The 18545-nt window shown below is 41.2% G+C and overlaps 1 protein-coding gene and 1 long non-coding RNA gene across 2 annotated transcripts; one reads left to right on the forward strand and one right to left on the reverse strand.

The window, feature by feature from the left end:
- Positions 1 to 2532: 2532 nt before the first annotated feature.
- Positions 2533 to 8430, reverse strand: LOC125221200 (uncharacterized). Its single transcript, XM_048123325.2, has 2 exons — positions 8347 to 8430; positions 2533 to 2982 (listed from the first exon to the last, which is right to left on the reverse strand). The coding sequence occupies exons 1-2, from the start codon at positions 8428 to 8430 to the stop codon at positions 2533 to 2535; spliced, it is 534 nt and encodes a 177-aa protein (XP_047979282.2).
- Positions 8431 to 10019: 1589 nt separating this feature from the next.
- Positions 10020 to 15758, forward strand: LOC148933306 (uncharacterized). The gene is made up of 4 exons (XR_016134594.1): positions 10020 to 10804; positions 12312 to 12375; positions 12832 to 14042; positions 14126 to 15758. It is a non-coding gene; the product is annotated as an uncharacterized LOC148933306 (long non-coding RNA).
- Positions 15759 to 18545: the final 2787 nt, after the last annotated feature.

Here is an 18545-nt window from a genome sequence, read left to right on the forward strand (position 1 = left end):
CCTGAAGTGATTGAACCCCCGCAACAATCTCCGCCAAGTAACTGTCCTTGGATGGCCTCCCTCGTGGTCGGCTCCTCTTGGGGTGGCTGCTCTGGCCTTCTTCATACTCCGTGGCTGGTTCTTCATCATCCTCGTGCATAGCTGCTGGAGTGGTCTCTATCTGCATGGGTTCCTCAGGGATAATTGGTTGCGGAAGATAGTCAGTGCTGACATAAATCGGCACGGCATCTGCGGCTCCTTCCCCTTGAGGGGGGTCATTCTCGATCTTCTCCAAGTGAGCGGGACTATTCATCTTCCAATTAGTCTTGTAGCCCCATCCGCTGATCGCGAAAAGTTGTGGGTCGGGGAATCTAATGCACGTGTTTGGGTCTATTCTGAAGTACCCTGTGCCCTGTCTATCAACCAAAATGATGCTAGACCTCTTGAGTGTGTCCCAGTCCAATATCATGGGACCGGGATCTGGGGTTTTCCCCTCAAAGCTTAATCCATATTTGAAAGCTAAGTCCGCCACAATTCCGCCGCAACACAGCTTGCCACCCTGTTTCTTTGATTGCCTCTCCAGGTTTTTGATTATATAATGGCCGATGTTGATCCTCCTTCGTTTGAGCATTCCCCACAATAAAAATAGTATTTCCGTGGAGATGCTGCCTGCTTCTGTGTGCGCGAAAGGAAAGTAAACCAGGGCCTTTGCCATGTACCAAAGGACAAGGTTTCTGATTGTGTTAATCTTGGCTCTGGATGGGGTGAACACCGCTTCGCTACCGATCAAGCTCCAGAACTCGTTTCTCTTATAATCCTCAGGCTGGGGATCCTTTAGAATGCCTTCCTCGCCTTCTTCCATCAGTTGGAAAAGTTCATTGAACTCTTCGACAGAAATTGTATGTTCTTCGTTAACGAGGCGGAAGGACATTGACTTGATGTTCTTCCCCGAGGACTCCACTGTGAGGGTAGTGAAGAACTCCACCATGAGGGCCTTGTAGGACCCGAGCTTCAAGGAGAACAAATGTTCAAGGTGTCCAGCTTGGATAAGGACATCCCATGATTGCTGGATTCCGAGCCCGTGGAGAATTCCCCAATTTGGGTACCGGGATGGGAGGCTGTCTAGAGCTGCCAAGGCCTCCCATTTCTTGTTTTCCCCTTTTCGAAGGGTGACACCCACCTTCTGCGGTTTGAGAGTTCTCGGTGCCATCAGTAGTAGGTACCTAGAGATAGAAATATTAGTGACTCCCCCAAACTTAGGTTACAGACAAAGATGTCGGAAGATAGACTCTATTCCTAACATCCTCAATACCAATCACCACATTTAGGGCAGACAAGCAATCTAGCTAGAAATTAGAAAGATAGACTCAATTTCTAAAATCCATAAACACAACTTAAACAATTTTGGGAGATAGACTCAATCCCTATGCTCACATAAATCATCAATTGCATCCCTTATCATGTAGTCAATGCTCAATCAAAAAATTCAACAATATTATCCTCACAACTAAAGAATAGAACAATGTTCACGTCCAACCTCAAACTTCAACTCAAGCAAGATAATGTATACTCTCAAGTCAACAATGCATACTTAATGACTTCACCATAAGCACAATTCATACCAAAACCCATACAATTTCACAAACTAAGCACAAGACTCTCACCAATTCAACTTGTAAAGGCTATAAACTTCATACCCATCACACATTGCACATCATATCCATGGGTAGAGAGGATTAGAGGTGAAGAACATACCTTTGTTGCTTCTAGTGAGAGAAAATTCAAAAAATTAGGGCTCCTTCTTGAGTTTGTTGGTAAAACTCCTCCAAATACACAAATTAATCGGATCCAAACACACTAGCAAGATGGAATTGAAGCTAGGAGGGTGGAATATGTGGTGGGTGTGTGAGACGTGAGTGAATTTGTGTGTGTTTGTGAGAAATCGGGTAGGGGGAGAGAGGCGGGTGAGAGTGAAAAAAACGCATATACCTGCTTTATACCTAGGGCATGCGGCGACGGACCCGACCGGGTGGTATTTCACAACTAATAATCCACCCGGTCGGGTGAGAGAAATTTTGTACTCTCTGGAATCCCGACGCTGTTTGGACCTGACCGGCCGGGTGGAGTTGTTGAACTGATAAATCACCCGGCCGGGTGAAACCTTTCGACCCCTCTCTGGAACTTTTCTTCACTATTTGGATGACCCGGCCGGTTGGTATTTTGTTTGCGGTAAAATCACCCGGCCGGGTGATGCCTTTTGGGCAGATTTTTATGCTTATTCCGAGTCTACACTCCCTTTTAACAAGTGTTTACAACCCAATCCTGCAAAGCGTCAATTTCCAAGCAAAACCAAGTCCACATTCCACTGAGATACTTGAGAAAGAAAACAAAACAAAGAGACTAAAGATACAAGAACCAAAAGAAAGAAGGAAAAACAAACACACCTAAAATCTAAAGAAAAATCACACAAAAAGCGATAGAGTTACCTACTAGGGGTTGCTTCCCCTAAAGCACTTTTGGTTAAAATCGTTAGCTCGACATCTCCATAGTGCATCACTGCGCCTCCAAAGAGAGACGGAACACCTCTTCCTTTTGCTCCATATAGTGGAACTTCTTCACATTCTGACCATTGGCCGTGAACACTCGCTCATCATCAGCTTCGAGCTCCAAAGCTCCATTCTTCATTACCGTCTTGACTTTGAAAGGGCCGGACCACCTTGACTTGAGCTTTCCGGAGAAGAGTTTTAGACGTGCATTGAACAGTATCACCAAATCTCCAGGGAAAAACTCCCTCTTGTCTATCATCTTGCCATGGTACGTCTTGAGGCGCTCCTTGTAAATTTCCGAGTTCTCAAATGCCTCATTCCTAAATTCATCAAGCAAGTTCAAATAAGCTTGCCTCTCCTTTCCGGCCTTATAGTAGTCGGCATTTAACTGCTTCACCGCCCAATATGATTTGTGCTCAAGCTCCACGGGAAGATGACAAGATTTCCCAAACACCAACTAATAAGGTGACATGCCGATCGACGTTTTATAAGCCGTCCTATATGCCCAAAGTGTATCATCGAGTTTCAAAGCCCAATCCTTTCTGTTGGCATTCACCGTCTTCTCCAAGATGCCTTTGATTTCTGTTGACCTTCCTTCTTATTCCCCTCTTCCAAAAATCGCGTTTGCAATAAAAAAATCGCTAGAATGACGTACCCGGCCGGGTGGAATTGTTGTACTGTAAAACCACCCGGTCGGGTGGTACTTCTTCGGCACTCTCTGGACTCGCCAAGGCTTAATTACTCCACCCGACCGGGTATAGTTGTTGTACTAGAAAATCACCCTGCCGGGTGGGTCTTCTTCCGAGCTCTCTGGACTCTCCAAGGCATCTAAATGCCACCCGACCGGGTGTCATTTCTGCACATAACCTTACCCGGTCGGGTAGACCCTGTTTCGCCCCATTTTTTGCATAGTTTGCCTAAAACACTCAACAAACACGTGAACTCCAAAACATATAGTAATTGGCTGGAAATAACCATTTTGAGCATAAAAACTCAACAATTAAGCATATCAACACACCAATCACGACACTAAAATACAAGTTTGTCAATAGTGTTAGTGGATGCTCCGAGTATGCACAAGAATGTACTTGAAGTTGAACCGAAAATGTTACTCCCGTTACTTGAAGTTGAACCGAAAATGTTAACCGGACTCCGAGTATGCACAAGAATGTACATGCTCCTAATTAAATATTTTGAGATTGTACAGTAACCTTTATAGCGTCAACTGCAGTTGTAGGTGTTTTGACAAATATAATATTTATCTTCTCCGTTATATCCATAACTAACAAGGGTTATGACATGAAGATTCACACACGACGCATGGCAAGAAGATCTTCTATTCGCGACCTCTTCTTAGTACATCGTCGTCGTGACGATGAATGCATAACACAAGTCTTACAATAAACAAGAGAAGTATTGGCTTTTTTTTTTTAATTATTAATGTCACGACCGCATTTTGCTAAGGATAGCGAAAGAGGGTAAACCGCGACTAATAAGGGGGATTAAAGAAACTGGGAAAAGAAAAGGGAAAGAACTTAAGAATTTGCACAAAGGCTAAATCAATAAATATCATAGAAAAGAAGTCAAGCATGCCATTACATGGTCTTAGTAATAGTACAAACATCACATCAATGAATCAGAGTTCGATGGTGAGATTCTACAACTTCTCACTTCACAAAAGAGCAGCAGAATAAGTCCTTACTAAACGACTTCGTGTATGAAGACACGAATCGTGGGAAGATCCACTTGATTATTTCATATCATCGACTCCGATCATTTCTCCATCCTCTTGACGTTCAACCTGCACATTTATAAATACATGCAGGGCTGAGTACATGAGTACTCAGTGGACACATGCCGAAAAGCAAAACATACAATATATAGTTGTAATCCATCAACAGTATCACACAGAGCTTTTTCTTAAAAGGCCCGAGGATACTAAATTCTTTGTCATCTTAAAAGTCCGACTGATCAGTCTAAGTTCTTCAAAACTCATACCATATCTGAGAATCGTGTACCGTGAAGGTGGCCACCTTCGGCGGACACCATAGCCGACCAACCTAGGATGGCTCACAACCCTCGCGCACATTATTCCGAACAGGATTTGCGTCCCATTGGGAACCGAATTCGTTACATAGCTTTGGCGTCGCCAAAACCCAAGGCAAATAGCCCCAACAGACAAACCTCAACAACAAACATTTTATGGCATGACAACATCTTTAAAAGAATCACAGCTCCATTTTGAGAAAAATTCATATTTCATATTTTCACAAGTATTTGCTTTATATCCACGCTACAGTGCTGGATATTAAAAGAAAGCCCACCTGATATGCTTATTTCTCAACTCGATTACTCGCTTGGCCTCACTCTCCCTTGAGTAATTTATCCCTCAGCTTTGGTGATTCTTGCTGTCCGTCGAACTGCCTTCCCCTTGCGCCACCTCGCTCCTCACTCCGTTGCACTCTGTCGAGCTTCCCGTGAATCTCGACAGAATGTATGTGTGGAGTGGGGGAGTTGATGGTGGGTTTTTATAACCAAAATTATTGGCTTCTTGTGATGACAGTTCCATGGCAGTGGCTTTGCTTAATTTGACTTAAGTGTTCCTTTACTTTTGAGCTTGAAAAGGGCTCCTATGTTCTATTGGTGAAAGTCTCATGGAATAGATCTTTGGTCCGATCCATTCCTCCATATTTGAGGGGAGAATCTGATTTTCTTGCTTATCTTTGAGCTTGTACAGTGAGCTCTCCTCACTATGTTTCCTTGTTTTGATTCCCTCTTTGGTGAAAGTTGGAATGGAGACAATTTGGGCTGATCTCATAGCTTAGTTGGCAGCTCTTTGGCTGTCTCATTCAGCCTACTCCCTTATCTTTCTTATTTGGGCTTGCTTCTCCGTCTCCTTTACTTATGTGTTCTTTTTATAATACCCTTTTTGGTGCTAGCATTTCAAGTACAAGGGCTGGAAATTTGTAGTGTGGCGGCTGGAGTTTTCGAGAAGGCCAGAGGAAGACTTTTGCTCACATCATCTCTATTTGTTGTTTACTCAAAGTGGCTAAAAGCCATTCCCTAGTCTTGTACTTGTAGAATGTGGCTTTGAACTTCCCTTGTCTAATTGTAGCCTTTTTGTTTCTTTAGAGTAGGTTAGAAAATATGGTTGTAGAAATCTTCTTATGTAAACATGTACTACTTGTGATTAATTCTTCCAAGTATTTATCTAATAAAAGTATAGCCTTTGCTTTTATCCTTGAAATGTAAATTTCCTTGCACTTTATTTCTTCCAATGAAAATACTTAGGTTATCAAAAGTCGAAAATACAACGAAGAATGTACGAGTACACGGAAAATTAATTACACTAATTAATTACACGAAATTCCAGGGCGTCACACTTAAGGCAATTCTCTCATAGTCAAAATAAAGAATCTATTTATAAATTTCACTTGTTTTCGGGTGCGATTTTTCTTCAGCAAACAACAATTTGCCTATATCTTTATTATTGAAAAGTAATTAATAAAAATGTCATATAATAAAACTACAAAATGTTTACCTCTTTAAAAAATGGACAATTCTTTAAATTATGACACTTAATACATCAACGATAAGTAATAATGAAAAACATAGAACAAAAAGAAAAAGTGAATTATTATGATATAAGCAAAATCTATTAAATTATACATTTGCTAAATGTATAAAACATGTATAAACAATGTAAAATTGATGGATGACTAACTCTTGTTATAAGCTCCATACATGATTTGATCTTGACAAATTATTAGATGAATATGTGGATATTTTTTAGTGCTAACCGACTACTACAAGAGATTTGGGCTATGAGCCACTAGCTCGACTTTCAGTGAATTTTACTAAACTTCCTAACTTTGTGTGGTAAAGCGAGGCATGAGAAATCCAAATGCCCCTAGTTACTTTCTTCTTGTATAGATAGGATTCTTGAAACTTGTGAATTGAACTTTTGTAGGGGTTTTGTTTTTGAGGGCTTATCCCAAAATTGTCACAATGTTATGCATTTATATTAACTTTATTTTCTAGTCAAAATATAGAACTTATACAATTGCTATATAATTCTTCAAAATGTCGAATGCATAATTGTTTTCAATAGGTGATTCCAAGGTTAACAACTCAAAATAAAAGTGTTTCAGAGACAGAAGGATGCCAAAAAATTCATGAAATAAGTAGATGAGTACCTGAACTTGAATGGGTCCCCTGTAACACAAAAGACATTAAAAATTTGTTCAATTTAGTTTACAATAAAAGCATAGTTGTTTGGAAGAATAAAGATCATACCTTATTATCATGCAAAACACACTCTAGACTGTTATCATTCTTATCTTCTGGAACATCTTCGTATCTACAAACACGTCTGACTTTAACTTTATATTTCTAGTCAAAATATAGAACTTATACAATTGATATATAATTCTTCAAAATGTCGAATGCAGAATTGTTTTCAATAGGTGATTCCAATGTTAACAGCTCAAAATAAAAGTGTTTCAGAGACAGAAGGATGCCAAAAACTTCATGAAATAAGTTTATGAGTACCTGAACTTGAATGGATCCCCTGTGACGTAAAAGACATTAAAAATTTGTTCAATTTAGTTTTCAATAAAAGCATAGTTGTTTGGTAGAATAAAGATCTACCTTATTATCATTCAAAACACACTATAGACTGTTATCATTCTTATCTTCTGGAACACCTTCGTATCTACAAACACATCTGACTTTAATGGCGGATTAGTGATTGACTTGGAAAGATTGTTAAGCAGGATACAAAAGGAGCCATTACTTCACAATCTAGGCTATGAGCCACTAGCTCGACCTCCGTTGAATGTTACTAAACTTCCTAACTTTGTGGTAAAGCGAGGTATGAGAAATCCAATTGCCCCTAGTCACTTCCTTCTTGTATCGATAGGAGGATTCTTGAAACTTGTGAATTGAACTTTTGTAGGGGTTTTGTTATTTAGGACTTAAAAATTGTCACAATGTTATGCATTTATATTAACTTTATATTTCTAGTCAAAATATAGAACTTATACAATTGATATATAATTCTTCAAAATGTCGAATGCAGAATTGTTTTCAATAGGTGATTCCAATGTTAACAGCTCAAAATAAAAGTGTTTCAGAGACAGAAGGATGCCAAAAACTTCATGAAATAAGTTTATGAGTACCTGAACTTGAATGGATCCCCTGTGACATAAAAGACATTAAAAATTTGTTCAATTTAGTTTACAATAAAAGCATAGTTGTTTGGTAGAATAAAGATCTACCTTATTATCATTCAAAACACACTATAGACTGTTATCATTCTTATCTTCTGGAACACCTTTGTATCTACAAACACATCTGACTTTAATGGCGTATTAGTGATTGACTTGGAAAGATTGTTAAGCAGGATACAAAAGGAGCCATTACTTCACAATCTAGGCTATGAGCCACTAGCTCGACCTCCGATGAATGTTACTCCCTCTGTCCTGCTTAAGATGACACATTTCCTTTTTTGGAAACTTTCTCTCTCCAATTAATACACTCAACCACCTTTTCTCACTCTTATTAAAATATCCATCTTTCTTTATCTCTCTACTTTAATACTTATACCCACTTTTTCTCTCTCCAATTAAACACTTTAACTAATAACTCCTAAAATCCCGTGCCGGCTAAGGAATGTGTCATCTTAGCCGGGACAGAGGGAGTACTAAACTTCCTAACTTTGTGTGGTAAAGCGAGGCATGAGAAATCCAACTGCCCCTAGTCACTTCCTTCTTTTTTTTTGGGTGTTTCAATAATTTAAATTAGAATGCGAAGAAAGTACATGAGGGACGAGCCCTTGGAGGGAGAAGTGATGCGTGCATCGAAGCTCGAAAGCTTGGTGCGGGATCGCCATGGAATGGCCCATGGTCGATTCTACTAACTACTACTCTAAAAATAACAAGACCAAACATCACGGTCTTGGTTCGCAAAAGCCATGGACAGGTCCCATGGTAGTGAAAACTACGCCCTAACTACTATCTTAAGCTAGCCATACATATCCGATGTTGGCTGCGGTTGGTACAAGAACACTTGACATGGGATCCAAAATGTGATCCTTAACTTCCGCTGTGGCGCATAGATGGAAGAATTTGAGCGACCTTGGGCTAAGGTATCGTCTTACACGTGCCCCTTTCACATGGCCGTGTATACGCCGAGGGAGATGGTTGTATCCTCAAGGCATCCAAGGACCCTTGACTTAGTGGGACAACTCCCAAACTTCAATCTTAAGCAAGCCAACATGTCCGATGTCGGCTACGGTTGATACTCAAACCCTTGATACGAACCCTTTACCCAATCCAACGGACCACCGAGACACGGGTCCAACCACACCCCTCCGAGTTCCATTGGCACGTGGAGAGAGTGGGGACTTTGTCTCTTTCCCGCGAGGCGTCCCTATCGGGTGTGGTCCCCGATAGGGCTTATCCCAAAATTGTCACAATGTTATGCATTTATATTAACTTTATATTTCTAATCAAAATATAGAACTTATACAATTGCTATGTAATTCTTCAAAATGCTAAATGTTGTGAACAAGGTCTGCACACATAAACTACACATATATAAGTCTACCTACGACAAACACAAAAATAAAGCAAAAACAAAAGAAAGAAAGAAAAAACTAACTGGAAATTTAAAAAGTAAACTAACTGCTTGGCGGGGTGCCTTGTCGAACGTTCCTCCTGCTCCTTCTTGGGGCAGGGCTCTGTGCAGGTGATTCCTCGGGTTCCTCCTCAGCAGGTTCTGTTTGGTTTCCTTCTGACTCCTCCGGTCCATCACTTTCCGCCTTCTCTGGTTCAGTGGGTTCACTATCCTGGCCTCCATGGCCACTCGGTCTAGCTTCGATACTCTCCCTTCCTCTTGCTAGCTCCTTGAGCACACTTTCCATCAAGTTTGTCCGTCTTGCCATTTCTGCCCGCGATTGCCTGTTCTCCTCTGCTAACTCAGCTACTACCCTCTCCAGATTGGCTTGCCTCTGTCCTTGTGCTTGTTCGTTCTGCCCAACTTGCCCCTCTTGGCCTTGTTGTGCCCTCCCACCAGGGACTTCTCCCATTGGGTAGAATTGAGGGACTCCTTCCCGATAGTACACGATGTTGGTGCGGACGAAAAAAGGGACATCAAATAAGACAGGAGAGTCGACCATGTACATTGGGGATAGGTCATCTGCTTCAGTCACAATGATGTTGTTACGCACGAAGGCTTCTGGTATGTGGCAGATGGACAAATTCCTAGCTGAGTGGGTAGCTATCAGGTGGCATTGGTAGGTTGTCCAGAATCCCAAGTGTAGCCTTCTTCCGCGCCTTGCGCATCACACCATATAAAACTCTGTCATCGACGTTCTGGCGGCCGAATTGGTTTTGTAACACCCCGAGTTTTCGTGCGCTAGTTTTAGAATATAAAAAAAATATGGACGAAAAGACGATTGAAATTAAGATGCAAGGAAATTTAAGTTTGTAAACTACAATTATTGGAAGAGGAAAAACGAAAAAAGATTCATATTATGTGAAAATGTCCATGTGTAAAGTATGATTTTACTGTGGGCCTTCCTTATTACAAGAATTTGAAGCTACAGCTTACTACTCTAAAGTTTTGAAGCTCTAAGACTTGATTAATAGCTAGAATTAGTAGTAAGATATATCATCCCTCCTCTCTTCTCTTTCTTCTCGATTTAAACCCCACAAGAATCGAAATGACAGCCATGTATCTGCAAGAAAGATCCGAGACAAGAAAAAGGGTATTAAAAGTAAGCTACACAAAATTCAAAGATTATGAATTTGTCAAAAATGGAAGATGCCAAGCTGTGATAGAATGTTCACTACATCATCATCCTGCCAAGAGCGAAGGAGAAAACAAAATAAAAAGGGCCATGATCTCATCAAAGATACCTTTCCAAGACTTTAACAAATTTAGTAAAGAAACATTGTACCAAGGCTGAAAAGAGATAAGCTGGAAGCCCCAAAAATAGGAGTCTTTGCCCCCAAGACTTGCTCAATTAAGTAAAGAAATATGATGCCAAGAAAGAGATGGAGCTGGCAGCCAAATATGGGAGTCTTTGTCCCCAAGTTTCCAACACGAGAGGCCTATATAAGCAGCCTCATCTCCCTTTCTCCTCCCCTCATTTTCTACACCATAAATTTCACCAAATAACTCAAGGAGCATAGCAAGGAAGGAGTGGAGGAGGAGCGAGGAGGAGTTTTGAGGCAGGACATCGGTCCCCATCTGAGAGGAATCATCAAGGCTAGGTAATCCCCTCAACACCCTCTCCATTCCATCATGTAGACCAGCCACAGAATAGTCCAAGGACTTAGTAAAGTAAGTGCCATTCTAAGATCAGTAAGTAGGATGAGTATGCAAGGACATTGAATCATAGGATTTACCACAAGACTTAGCATAATTTTTGCCCAGAACCACAATAAATTGCTTCTACCATGAATTCTAATGAATAGATACAATAATCAATCCCCACAATATCAAAGCTTAAACAACACCAATAGTCAAGAAGAATCTTCTCATAGCCACTGCCCCAAGGAATGTAAATACTTAACAGAACAAGAAAAGGGGTTAGGGGAGAAGGGCTTAGCTTTGGTTAGGCGGAGCTGATCGGCGACGTACGGGCAGCAACGAGCTCCGGGAGACCTGGCAGGAACGGAGGCGCTGCCGGAACAGCAGAATGAGACGGCGGCTGGTGTCGACGCCGTCGAGGAAAGATCGAGAGAGAGCCGTGGAGAGCGCTGCTTGCCGGAAGGAGAGCTCGGTGCAGAGCAGCGGCGTACGACGAGGGACAGCGGCGGGAGGAGCTACTGCTCACGGCGCGAAGAGCCAGCACGCCAGTGGAACTCTGAAAACCGTTGAGATAGCGGCAGTTTTCGCCGGAGAAGAAAGACGCGGCTGCTGCCCTTCAACTTAGGGATTTTGACTTAGGAGGGATCGAAGAGGAGGCAGAGCCGGCGACGCTCCGGTGACGCAGAGGAGCGGCGATTCGCTAGAGAGGCCGCGAGGAAGAGGCGGAGGCGGCTGGATCGCCGCCGAGAGAGAGAGAGAGAGAGAAGGAGGCATTGCTATATGTTTGAATTTGGGTTTTCTGTGAAGAAGGGATTTGGGGATGAAGAGTTGACCGATGGGGGAGTTCGGTGGAGTTAGAATTGGGCCACTTTAATTGCTTGGCTTGGGTCCTTTTTCATTTTATTTGGGCCAGAAGGGAGTAAATAATATAGAGCTGGGCCTGTGAATTAAATAGAAATTGGGCTAAGTCCCATTTGGTTAATTAAAGGAATGGACCAATTTTGTGAATGGAATAAATGATCAGAGATTTTAATTGTTGAGCCGAGATTTAATTACGAGGGGTTGGAATTTATTTAAGGATTTGAGTTGGAGCTCAATTAATAAATTGCCGAATAATTTACTAAGTTTCCGAAGATGGGAAAAGATGTAGTTGGGGACGCGAAAGCCGACCGGCGTCGCCCCGCGACGCTATGGGCGGCCTTGAGAAAAATTCAAAGAAAAGATTTAAGAAGGGATTTTCCAAGAATCCATATTAAATGCTCAAGTAATTATTTTAAAGATAATGGAACTTCTCTGAACTTAGTAAAGTGAATTAATAAATTCTACAAAGTAATGAAGCCGATGTGGGATTTAGAAAATCCTATCATCCGAGACTGAGATATAGGTGCTACCCATAGGATGCATGCATTTTTCCAAGGCGAAATAGTTCAAGTACTAATTAGCGTGTCACACTATTTATTTTCAAAGGTTAAATTGCTCGAGGGCAAGTGAGGTCAAAGCGAATAATTGAATTGAAGAATAAGCATATCAGGTGGGCTTTCTTTTAATATCCAGCACTATAGTGTGGATATAAAGCAAATACTTGTGAAATTATGAAAAATTATCTTTTCTCAAAATGGAGCAATGATTCTTTTCAAATTGTTGTCATGCCATAAAATGTTTTGTCATGGAATGAATTGTCATGAAATGGATTGGCATGGATTGTCATTGGATTGTCATGGAATGGATTTTGTCATGGAATGATGGGTGACCGATGGAGCGGCACTTGACTGGAATGAATGATGAATGATGAATGAGGATTTATGAAAGAACTTAGTCTAGAGACGAACTTTTAGCTCACAAAAGAACTTAGTAAGCTCGGGCCTTTTAAGAAAACCCCCGTGTGTTACTGTGATGGCTTGACAACTATATAATGTATATTTTGTTTTCGGCACGTGTCCACTGAGTACTCTTGTACTCAGCCCTGCATGTATTTATAAATGTGCAGGTTGAACGTCAAGAGGATGGAGAAATGATCGGAGTCGATGCTACTAAATAATCTAGTGGATCTTTTCACGATTCGTGTCTTCATACACGAAGTCGTCTAGTATGGACTTATTCCGCTGCTCTTTTGTGAAGTGAGACATCTTAGAATCTCACCATCGAACTCTGATTTATTGATGTAATGTTATTCTAGTTCTAAGGCCATGTAATGGTACATTTGGCTTCTATTCTATGATATGAATCGACTTGGCCTTTGGGCATATTCTCAAGTTCTTTCCCCTTTTCTTTCCCCGTTTCTTTAATCCCTCTCATTAGTCGCTGATTACCCGCTTTCGCTATCCTTAGCAAAATGCGGTCGTGACAGGTTTGTCCCAAGAGGTTGTAGCCCAGATACAGTTGTACCAATCGGAATATGGGGTTGTTGAAATGGAGTGATCTGGATATCGTGGAGGAGTACTGGCCAGCAGCGGGATGGGTCATCTCTTCCCAGGCTTCTTGGGGGTTGAAATCCACATGCCTCCTCGGTGTTCCTCTTTCTCGGATTCTCCATTCTGGTCCTATAGCCTCCTCTAGACTACACATTCCCAGCCTCACAGTCCACTCGATCAGGCTCATAGACAACTCCCTACCAAATATTCTATAGGAGATCGATACCTCATCTAGGTCCGTTGTGACTTGGAACCTAAACGTAGTGAAGAACTCCTTGGCCAATCTCACAGATATCTCGGGGTCTCTATTTTCTAATAACAATTCGAAACCCAATGCTCCCATACTGGCCAGGAAAGAATCACGGACTGACAACTCCGTTAGAGAGGGTATGTGGAGTACCTTGCCACATTTCACTTGCTTGCTACTACCCTCATTATCATCAAAAGCGTCTTGAAGCTTTTTCGTGTTGTAATGCTTCATGTCTTCCGTTAGCTCATCGGTGAGCTCCACCCGCCATCGTCGGTATACAACTCTCTCCAGCGGGTGGCGGACTAGCTCACGGTGATTGTCGGGAAGTTGTTGTTCATGATATTCCTCGCCTTCTAGACAGACGTCGCTTTCTGATTCTTCGCTGGAGGTGTACTCACTGTCACTGATCCCCCCTTGGCGTGATGAGCTTTTCTGTTCTGGCTCCCGGATCACGACGTTGGTTCTGACCGTACGTTGTTTCTTGACGACCTGCTTCTTCTTAGCAGGGTTCTTCCCTTTCCGTTTCCTCTCCTGGAGGTACTTGTCCTCATCTTCGTCTCCCTTATACTTCTCCACGGCTAGTGTTGTGTTAAAGTAAGGGCGCCATTTTGAACGTGCAGGTTTTCGGTGTTGTGTTAAAGTAAGGGTGCGTCCAACTGATCAGGATGAAAATCCCAACCTAGCTGAGTCGTTGGCACGGCGATCGGAACCTGGTATCAAATAAATTCCTCAACCCACTTCTACTGGCTAGTATAGTAGAGGTAATGGTCGAATCCCACAGAGATGGACACGTTCGGATAATTGTGGTGATAATCTGAGAAGTTTTGGTTAGCTACCACGCTTTTGGGGTTGAGTTCTACCTAGGCGTAAAATTAAAGATGGTACTCTACTGACTAGTGGACGTGAAAGTGACCGACATGTTGTTGTGTACGTGAAAATAGGGAACAAGATGTCTTAAGGATATGTGGAAAGTAGACAGTTACTAAATAAGGAAATTTAGAATAGCAGGGGATATGTGGTGCGGTGGCAACTCTGACAGGTCCTAAAAAGAGTGGATTGTGATGTTTTCTTCTTCAACAAGTATTAACAGAAATTATATGAACACAAACTCCATGGATAAACTCAGATTCTCAACTTCAAACACAAGATCCATCAATTAAAAAGCTTAAACTTGAAGATTAGCGGCTAATAACTCCAAATTACTCCTACTGGCTAACATGCAAGGTGGTAATGGCAACGCAAAACGAGAAACTCATGCACGAAAACTTAAACTGAGACATGAACTTGAAATTCCAATTAACAAACTCCAGATCTAGCCTACTCGAACGAAGACATGCATAAACACTTAGAAAATAGATGCGATAACTAGATCTAACTTTCCTAGGCAGAATGAAGCAGATTCAAACCAAAGAGAGATGCATAAAACAAACTTCATAACTAAAACGTTTGGATCTTAACGAAATACTTCAAAAGGAAACAAGATTTAAGTTTGCAACAGATCCAACGAAGAAAACAAGTAAAGATTAAACTAGGAAAGCGATTAAAGATTGTTTATGTCACTCCGGGCGATGAAACTACTACTGCTACGAGACAAACTGGCTGGAACGGTGGATGATGACTCTCCGGTGGACGTCTGGAACTTCAGGTGACCATGGTTGTGGCAAGGAACGAGAAGAATGTAGACAATGCTGAAGGAACTGATCTTCGAGAGAGAATTCTAACTAAGTGTAGTGGTTCCACTATCCGAACTAAGAACTCCTTTTCTCTCTCCAAGTGGCTTCTTTTATAGGGAGGCTTGCCTTTGCTTTTAGGGTAGACTTCCTTCGCAAAATGACTCTCTTGCCCTTGTTTATGGTTGATCATCCCAGCAATCTTTCTTCTCCATCTCGAGCCTTTTCTCAGGCATGCATCCTGGTCAGTATTGCACCCTTCTGGCGCTCTTTTCACCTGAGTTGTCTGAACCGTCTCCTACTGACTTGGACCCCTTTATCCTGCACACTTAAGCAACTTCTTTGCGGATAATACATGCAATTCACGACATACTGACCAGTAACCAAGGCTTAGAATACGACTTATCACTAAACAATGATTACAAAAGAGCACAAGTGTGATCCACGCATGAACACCTATGAAACTCTAGCATGAAACAAATCATAGGAAGAGAAAAGGAGTTATACAAAAAGTAATAGCACATGTTTATTATGCAAAGAGAGCTTCCTCAAATTTTTTCTTTCCAAATTAACAGAGAATATACACTTTCCACGCTAATAAGATTATTGATTCTTTCAGGTGCAAAATGAGTGAACAAAAGTTCCAAAATAAGAAAGAGGAAGAAAATACAAAAGGGAAAAGAATATACATAATTTTCAATTTGGTACATTTGTACTATTGCAGAATTATGAACATGAATAAAGAGGTGTGATCAATTGCTAACTTTCTTAAGTTGCTAACTTTGCTAACTCATCAACGTAGTGTATTAAAAATGTCAACATGATGACATTAAAATATCAACATATAATTTTGTTGACATTTCAATATATTGTGTTGACATTTTACTGTCATTTTGTTGATATTTTTAATACACCGTGTTGATGAGTTAACAGAGTTAGCAACTTAAAGAGTTAGCAATATAACACACCTTTTTGAATAAATAGAGCTTATTGGAGTGTTTTCCATGCTTGAGTTCAGATTATATAAATTTCCATGGTAATAATATCATGATTCTTTACAACATATATAAATTAGAGTTAATCCACTTTCATACAAGATTCTGAAATTTATAAATTGACATTTTTAAGATTGCAGTTACAAATGTTTGTTGCAAATTCTGTGTATTTATGATCAAGTACAAATGGATTAATAGATTATTTAAAAGGTAGCACACTCAACAGCAGCCTTGAAAACATGAAATTTATCTTGTATATTGTGTTTTCACAGTTTCACATGAGCACACACAATTTCTACACTAGAAGCACTATATTATTTGTAATTTTCTGTAATAGTTAAACAGGAAGCACTATGAAGAAGCACTATATTATTTGTAACATTTGCAACAAAAAAAAAAGGATTGTTACACAGCTAACTCCCATTTTCTTGCCCAAAAAGGATGAAAAAGTACTTTCACCCAACTGACACTTTTAGATTATGATAGATTTTAAGAGCATCCCCATCCGTGCTCTTAGCTAAGAGCACGGAAGTGGGCCCGGACCCACTTTTACTGCTTGTCCTTAGCTAAGAGCACAACACCCACATCTGTGCTCTTAGCTAAGGACAAGCTCAAGGGTCCCACCATTCTATTATTCAATTTAAATAAAAACATTTCCACAATATTAAAATGCATTAAAATATCCGAAATACTATTACAAATTACAAAATAATTAAAAATTACATAATTAAAATCCTAAAAATTAAAAATTACACAAATAAAATCCTAAAAATTAAAAATTACACTACTCGTTGCCGAATTTCACCCAAATGTGATTGATTAGATCTTTTTGTAGCTCAGTGTAGGCTCTTGTATCTCGCATTGTGTGTCTTCTTTCCATCCTCTCGTTCACCGTCGTATGCACACCTCGACGTGGGGGAGACCTCGCGGTTGAGCTTCCGGCTCCATCCTCGTCGTAAAAGTTACCCGCCATCGGTCCTTCGTCAGCTATAATCATGTTGTGCAAGATAATGCACGTGTACATGATGTCGGCGATATTCTTAACGTACCAAAGCCGAGAAGGGGACTTCACAATGTTGAATCGGCCTTGAAGGACACCAAAAGCTCTTTCGACGTCTTTCCGAGCAGACTCTTGACGCTGCGCAAAAAGAATCCGTCTCGGCTCTTGTGGATTGCTGAACGACTTCACGAAAGTCGACCACCTTGGGTAGATACCATCGGCGAGATAGTAACCCATGTGGTATGCATTTCCGTTGACGGTGAAGTCGATCGCCGGTGCTACACCATTCAAAACATCATCGAAGAGTGGTGAAGAATATAGCACGTTCAAGTCGTTGTTGGATCCGGCAACACCGAAATATGCATGCCAAATCCATAGGCGGTAGTCGGCGACTGCTTCAAGGATAAGCGTTGGGCCGCCACCTTTGTGGTCGCTTAAGTGTTGCCCCCTCCAAGCAGTCGGGCAATTCTTCCACTTCCAATGCATGCAGTCAATGCTGCCTAGCATACCGAGAAAACCATGGACTGTTTCGTGAAGATGAAGCAACCGTTGACAATCGTCGGTGGTGGGTGCCCGAAGGAATTCCTCGCCGAAAGCAGAACGAACGTCGTCGCAAAAAATCTTGAGGCATAGGATTCCAGTTGACTCACCGACATGCAAATACTCGTCGAAGAGGTCAGCCGTTTGCCCAGTAGCAAGTTGTCGGATGGCACAAGTACACTTTTGCAACGCCGTGAGACTTTGCCGACCGGTTGCGTCTGCACCTTCTTGAAAATATTCAACGCGGGTGGACAATGTGTTGACAATACGCATAAACAACCGTTTTGACATGCGAAAACGGCGCCGAGAGTAATCTTCTGGATACCGCGGCTGGTCGGAAAAATAGTCGGCAACGAGCCTTTCATGGGCTCCCTCTCGATCACGAGGGATGTAGCGACGTTTTGCTCTAGTTGGTTGAGGAGGAGGGGCGGGGGTATTGGCGGCGACATAGGCTTCATAGGCGGCACGATATTGTTCATAATATTCTTGTTATTCGCGCTCCGCTTCCGCAATGAGATTGGTGAAATCCATTTTTGAATTTTTGAGAGAGAGTTTGGGTGAGAGAGGAAGATGTAGATGATTAGTATGAAAAAGTATGAATAAGAGATAATTTGATGTGAAAAGTGGATGATGAATGTGTGTATTTATAGATGATTTTGGGATTAAAAAAAAAATTCACAAAAATCCAAGAAAAGCGTCTATATCCAAGAAAAGCGTCTATTTTTTTGGGAATCCAAAATTATTTTTTTTTTTATTTTTTGGTATTATTTTGAATTATTTATGCATTTTGAAAAAAAAATCGAATTTGCCAACGTTAATGTCGTTGGCCAATCAG

This window comes from Salvia hispanica, chromosome 1 (assembly GCF_029641045.1).
Source record: "Salvia hispanica isolate PSC_SH4W2 chromosome 1, Shi_PSC_v1, whole genome shotgun sequence".
Classification (NCBI taxonomy): Eukaryota; Viridiplantae; Streptophyta; class Magnoliopsida; order Lamiales; family Lamiaceae; genus Salvia; species Salvia hispanica.

What these genes read in the sequence shown, in the direction of transcription:
- LOC125221200 (XM_048123325.2), bottom strand. Translation starts at nt 8,430, where the DNA reads ATGGGCCATTCCATGGCGATCCCGCACCAAGCTTTCGAGCTTCGATGC. An exon ending in TCCAAGGGCTCGTCCCTCAT is followed by an intron (nt 2,983 to 8,346) that starts GTACTTTCTTCG and finishes TCACCTTATTAG; the next exon opens with TTGGTGTTTGGGAAATCTTG.